The sequence below is a fragment of the Populus euphratica genome, unplaced genomic scaffold, assembly GCF_000495115.2.
Source record: "Populus euphratica unplaced genomic scaffold, PopEup_1.0 scaffold132.1, whole genome shotgun sequence".
NCBI classification, from domain to species: Eukaryota; Viridiplantae; Streptophyta; class Magnoliopsida; order Malpighiales; family Salicaceae; genus Populus; species Populus euphratica.
The window spans coordinates 158,058-164,555 of NW_011500019.1; the positions used below are offsets into that span (position 1 = coordinate 158,058).

Consider the following 6,498-nt stretch of genomic DNA (forward strand, 5'->3'; position numbering starts at 1 on the left):
GGAGCACGGTTTTCTCAACAGACAATACCATGACTAGGGCACAAATCAGAATAAAACAATTTATAAGGTGCAAAATGATAAGGAAAAAAAGGCATTTCTTTTCTATATTTTATAGCTTCATGAGAACAAGGTTTAGCAAAACATGAAGTGAAAAGGAAATTAGTGCATGAAAAACAAAGCAGTACAAGTACATATACAGTAAGAATAATATATACTACGTTGTTCACATTATAGAACAACCATGAGGGTTTTCATCACTGAAAACTGCTCCTGTCTGGTGGTTAAAGATGGAGGAATGCACAGGATGATGATAATAACCATGATCGTTGCTATCGTATCCATGCTTGTAGTAATTGTAAGAAGAGGAAGGCTGAGGAGCATAGTAAGTAAGTGGACCGTTAACTTGGTGTTGGTTGTAGTAATGGTCAGAATAGCTATGATGCTGTGGATTGTAAGGTAATTGCCAGAGCTCAGCCCTTCTTCCTGTCTTGCGAACTGTCTTTAGAACCTTCTTTTGGTCAGCCCATCCTGTGACTGTCACCTTTTGCAACCCCATATCTATATCTATGTCATCTACGCCTGTGCGTGCATAGATATGATAAATACAAAAGTTTAAGATATAGTCCAAGAAAATATGTCCAAAGAAAACCTTAAAAAGAGAGGAATAGAGAAAATAATTTATGAAAAAAAAAAAGGGATGATTAAGATGAAAATTGTCGCTTGCATAATGTTTTTAATGGAGGTGATTTCTTACCTTTGACTTTCTCCAGAGCATTTTTCACCTTGCTCTCGCATCCAGCACAATCCATATGCACTCTCATTTCTATGATCGACTGAGTAAAATACAACGGAAATTTTCAATACAACTGTGCCATTCTTTCATTTCAGTTGTAATATGATACGAGAAAATATTAATTAATAAAAGACTCTTATTAATTAACCTACGCTTATATAATTTCATCCACAACATCTATAAACGCTTACCGCCATTGTAACTTTTGCTGCTGAAGCCTGAATTTGATTGTAGAGAAGAACGATAGATTTTAAGTGTATGATAGTATGAATATGTCAAACAAGAGCCTATATGCTCTCTATAAATAGAACATTATATAATTTACTATTGGACCGACTTTGATAAAATAATGGGAATGATTGGACTTGTAACTTATTATATAATTTCATATTGGACCGACTTTAATTACTTTGCAAATGGGATGTTGGAGATTGGACTTGTAACTTATTATATAATTTAATATTGGACCGACTTTCTTTTCATATAATTACTTTGCAAATGGGATGTTGGATCTTGAAGGAAAGACCAACGAGAATTAATTAATTATCAAAGAAAATTAGACTCTACCATGTTAAAGAGGACGTCGTCATAGACAAATTCATAATGCAAGGGTATGCACATAGTTGGCTATTGGTTTTATAATCTTTTAATATACTCTCGATGATTATCCAAAAAAAAAGAACATACACATAGTTAATCATCCTCCTCTCTGAGCATTGACTTTTCAGCCTGGTATTAATAAATATTGACAAAAATAAATAATTACATAATATAGAAGCGTAAAGCAAGTTTACAATTAAGATGCTTAAAAGATTATGATTAAGTACTCATGTCACTTGACCGTTGGAACCGGTGGTGGAAATTGTAAACTTCACATGATATATAGCGATTCCATCGGATCCTGTTCTTTTCATTCTCCCATGAAGAAGTAATGTCACTGATTTTATTTTATTTTATTTTATTTTATTTTAATTCGAATTAGTGTTTGATTGTTATACCAGTTATTAGTTAAAACAAACAATATAAATTATATCTTTAAATTTTCTCTAATTAAATTTATTTAATTTTGTGAGTGCTAACAAGAATATATGTAGTGAAAATTTATTTTTATTTTTATTTTCATTGTTTTTCTTAAAAAACCATAAGCGCATCCAAGTTGTAGAAAAACATTTATGAATCGGAAGAACAAAACCTAATTACAAAAAATAAAGAAATTAGTATCACAAGATAATTAGCGAAAAGATCTTCTTATATGTGTCTAAATATACGAAACCCTTACATACAAATCTTTCATGTATTTCAGTTTTCACCCAAAAGAAAAAAAAATTAATCAAAACTAATTCATAAAAGGAAACGATTTTGGCATCAAAATTAATCAGAATTCTGTGCGGCAGAAGGGCACTTGAACATGTTTTCGAAGATATAAATATTTACTCTCGTTTTCTTCTGTTCAAGATTCTCTCTACTGTTGATGTACATGATTATTTCCTCCAAGAAATAGGTATATTCTTCGTCAAGAGCTTCATCAGCCCCATTTCCGTTTCAAACTTCTCAGGAAGCCAGTCTTTGGCCATCTCTACGTAGTTCGGTTCCAAAATCCAATATTACAACCAACAAAACTCATCTCTGGTCTTAATGTCTTTAAGAAGCTGTACTTCGTATATATGTATTAGGGAGAATCTGCACTTGAGATCACCTTTGTCTTCACATGAGATGCACGTAAGGATTTATACACGTTGATGGATGCTTTCTTTAAATCATAAATCCAGGCTATTGAAATATAAATTCATCATCGTATATAATCATATCAAAATTTGCTATAAAACTCCTTACTCACATATGAAATTCAACGGTTATGAGTCTCTTGTTAGCATTTAACAGCTTCCTTTCAACACGAGATTTAATTGCATGATCTTATCTTAACAATAACTTGCACAACCCAACACAAAATAAATAACTGTGCTGAGTTATGGATTCTATTAAATTTAATAATTTAATAATTTTAAATTATTTTTATTTAATTTTATAATGATGAAATTAAATATTTATAAAATTGAGCATTATTTAAATATCAGCTCATTTGTTTAAGGATGTAACAACTTTATAAAAAATAAATCAAAATAAATTATAAAAAACAATTTAAAAATAATGCATCATTGAGTAATGAAATTTAAATTAAACATAAAGAAAAAAAAAAGAGGGACCTACTTGTATTGTTAACATTAACAGTGCAAGCAGGTGATTTTCTATATTTGTTTTCCGAAAAGTAGTTTTCAAAAAATCATTGAAATTCAACGGTTATGAGTCTCTTGTTAACATTTTACAACTTCCTTTCAACATGAGATTTAACTGCATGATCTTATCTTATCAAATAACTTGCACAACCCAACACAAAACAACTGTTGTGAGTTATAGATTTTATTAAATTTAATAATTTTATTTTTTAAAAATTATTTTTATTTAATTTTATGATGATAAAATTAAATATTCATAAAATTGAATATCATTTAAATATCAGCTCATTTGTTTAAGGATGTAACAACTTTATAAAAAATAAATCAAAATAAATTATAAAAAACAATTTAAAAGTAATGCATCATTGAGTAATGAAATTTAAATTAAACATAAAGAAAAAAAAAAAAGAGGGACCTACTTGTATTGTTAACATTAATAGTGCAAGCAGGTGATTTTCTATGTTTGTTTTCCGAAAAATAGTTTTCAAAAAATCACTTTTCAAATTTTCATGTGTTTATTTATCATTAGAAAAGTTGGTCAATAAAAAATATTTTTCAGACAAAGAAAAATTTGGCTTGATTTTCAGAAAAGTGTTTTTCTTTTATTTTAGGCGGAAAACACTTTCCGGAAGTTATGAAAAATTTAGAAATATCATATTATATCAAATTTGGTTCTCAAACTTTTGATTGCTATATATATTTTGTTTTGAATATTTTTTTTTCAATTTCATTCTTTAGAATTTAATTTTTATATTAACTTTGGTTCTCATTTTTATAATTATTATTTGTTTTTCCCTTATTATTTTTTAATTGATATTTTTTATCTGTCAAATTTTAACTTCATTCTTTTGAGTGTTACTTATTTTATTTAAAATAATTTATGAAATATTAATTATTATTATTTTAATTTCTTCATCTTTCAATTTTTTTATTTTTTAGATTTGATCTCTATTAGTTTGATTTTTTTTTATTTTATTTTAGATAATTTATGAAATTATATTTTTTAAAATTTTTTTCCCCTTCAAATTTTTAATTTGTAAGATTTATTTCTTATTATTTTAATAAACTTGGAAAAAAATAAAATATTTAATAAATTATTATCCAACTTATTTTTCATGACATAACCAAACACTAGAAAGTGTTTTCCAACTTATTTTCCATCACACTACCAACCATCAGAAAATAATTTACTTTTTAAAAATTTACTTTAAAAAAAATTACTTTCTAGCAGATAAACAGAACCTTAATTCTTCATGTTGTTGTTAGTAACAGTAGCCATGATAACAATACTAAAATAAAAAAGAAAGGTGTCAACAATAATAAAAACAAATTATTTAAAGAAACAGAGGCAATAAACTATAAAAAAAATTGTAAAACTATCAATGATATACAAATTATTTAAAAATTGTATAATATATAAAATGTAGTTCAAAAATTATTTTACCTTTAATACCTCATACCCAAGAGAAATTTTAAGAATAACCACTCCAGAAACCAAAATAATTATATCAACAAAAAAAAAAGTGCTAAAATATTTTTTTAACATAGATAAAATATATAATAATTTATTTTATTTTTCATGATATTTTGGGTTTCCAAATGGACGACCCCAAATCCAGCCCTAAACCCTATATTTTTTTTTTATTAATAAACCTATTTTTGGAAGAATGAAAAAGATGATTATTTTGTTATTGATTTCTTATCCTAAAAAAATGAAAGTAGGGTTTTATAGCTCTTTACCGCCTATATGTAACTTCTTAACACCCCCGTTTCTTCTCCATTAGCAGGCTCCACAACTCCAAAAACCCTGTTTTCATCACACAAATCCTTTCAAAAACTTACCTTTTAAAAAAATTCTATCTGAATGATGCCTCCTAGGCTTCACTTGTTACATTTCACTGAAGTAGGAAGCTCCAATGCTCCTGCTAAAACAACTGCCGTTCAGTGTTGCAGTTTAGCCTCTTGTACTTTTTTACACGGCTTATCTGTGTCAAATCAACGACTAAATCTTTTATTTTTTAAAATTTCTCTTTTTTTAATCTGGGAATGTGTTTTTTTGTTGCCTCTCTATACCTCTAGCTTGTTTTTTGAGAACCATGGTGGAAATTAAGCTAGTCACTGAGGCAAAAATTGAGTCTTTTTGGTGGTGTTCACGTGGGGGCATATGCCCTTTGTGTCAGTGGTTTTGCCTCTAAAAAATCCTTCCGAATTCATCAAGTTTTGATTGTTTTATGTTATTGAATTTGTTGGTGATTATTATATTGGATTTATCGCTCTCCTAAGAGAAATCAATGAAGCAAAGAGATTGATCAAATTTTGATTGGATTCATCAAGTTTTCTTTTTATTGATTGATCTCGGGTTCTGTTTGTTCTGTGAATAAAGTTGTGCTTTTTTCCAGAAATTTTTGGCAGTGATGATTAATATACAGCTTTAATGCCAGTTATGCTACTGAAAATTCTTGATTGATGGAGCTGTTAATTATAACTGTGAGCCATTTAATATATAGTTACAAAATAGTTTGAATAGCTTATTACATTGCATCCATTCATGAATTCCTAGTTTTTATTAATATAAAAATAAATTTAACTATTGTTATAATTTAAAATTTAAATAATTTTCGACTGGGGTTAGGTTGATTCAAATAAAAAAATCAAAATAATTTTATTTTGATTTAAAAAAACTTATAGATTTTTTTATTCATATGTTATCTTGGATTATCGTAAATTTGTAATTAGATTAAGGCCAATCAATTCGTTTATTTTTATTGAATATGAATTGTTCTAGCCTGGGATTAGTTATGTCTTGTTTAATGTTAATAAAATATAAAATAAAACAAATTATTTAATCCAAAACATACCAAACAAGACAATAAAAACTATCCAATACACAGAAACTAGCTTATCGTTTTCTGTAGCTCATTATTCATGGAAAAAATAAATAAATTGAATTTCTTTTATCTCAGTTGCTCAAATTGAGTCTTAACTACACTCTTTACACCTTGTCAGTGGGATTAGGGTCTGAAAAACTCTGTTGTCACCAGCTTCATCTCCTTCATAACCCATCGGATAGGAGTTAAATAATAGCACTACATTAATTTCTCAAAATATTTATGTTCTGCTGTTTAATATACCCATTTGCCTGTCGTAAAATTTTACTTCGTTACTTTCTTCTTCTTCTTTTTTTGTTCTCGTAAAAGAATGTATTGCAGTTCATGAGAATGATTTCGGTCAAACAAAAAGTTGGGAAGGTCAACGAAGTTGGAATTTGTAGAAATTGAAGTCCGAATTACCATTCAGCAATTAATGGAAATTCAAATCATAATATATATTAGAAATTCAAATCATTCGAAAATTATTGCTCAGCACCATTCATCTAGAATCAATGGTGAACATGTTAGCCTTCATTCTATGATCTCTATATTGAAGGTGTTAGCATTTCCCAAGTGCCAAAATTGAATTTTTTGATCATTG

General features: G+C 27.8%; 1 protein-coding gene across 3 annotated transcripts; it reads right to left on the reverse strand.

Annotated features, from left to right (window-relative positions):
• Positions 1 to 90: 90 nt before the first annotated feature.
• LOC105141800 (heavy metal-associated isoprenylated plant protein 26) lies at positions 91 to 1,072 on the reverse strand. 3 transcript variants are annotated; one of them, XM_011049163.1, is made up of 3 exons: positions 985 to 1,072; positions 755 to 833; positions 91 to 564 (listed from the first exon to the last, which is right to left on the reverse strand). In XM_011049163.1, the coding sequence occupies exons 1-3, from the start codon at positions 988 to 990 to the stop codon at positions 224 to 226; spliced, it is 426 nt and encodes a 141-aa protein (XP_011047465.1). In that variant the 5' UTR covers positions 991 to 1,072; the 3' UTR covers positions 91 to 223. The 3 variants fall into 3 exon arrangements, with proteins under 3 accessions (XP_011047465.1, XP_011047464.1, XP_011047466.1); XM_011049162.1 differs by having other exon boundaries at positions 91 to 579; XM_011049164.1 differs by having other exon boundaries at positions 91 to 579; positions 946 to 1,051.
• Between the last annotated feature and the right edge of the window lie 5,426 nt (positions 1,073 to 6,498).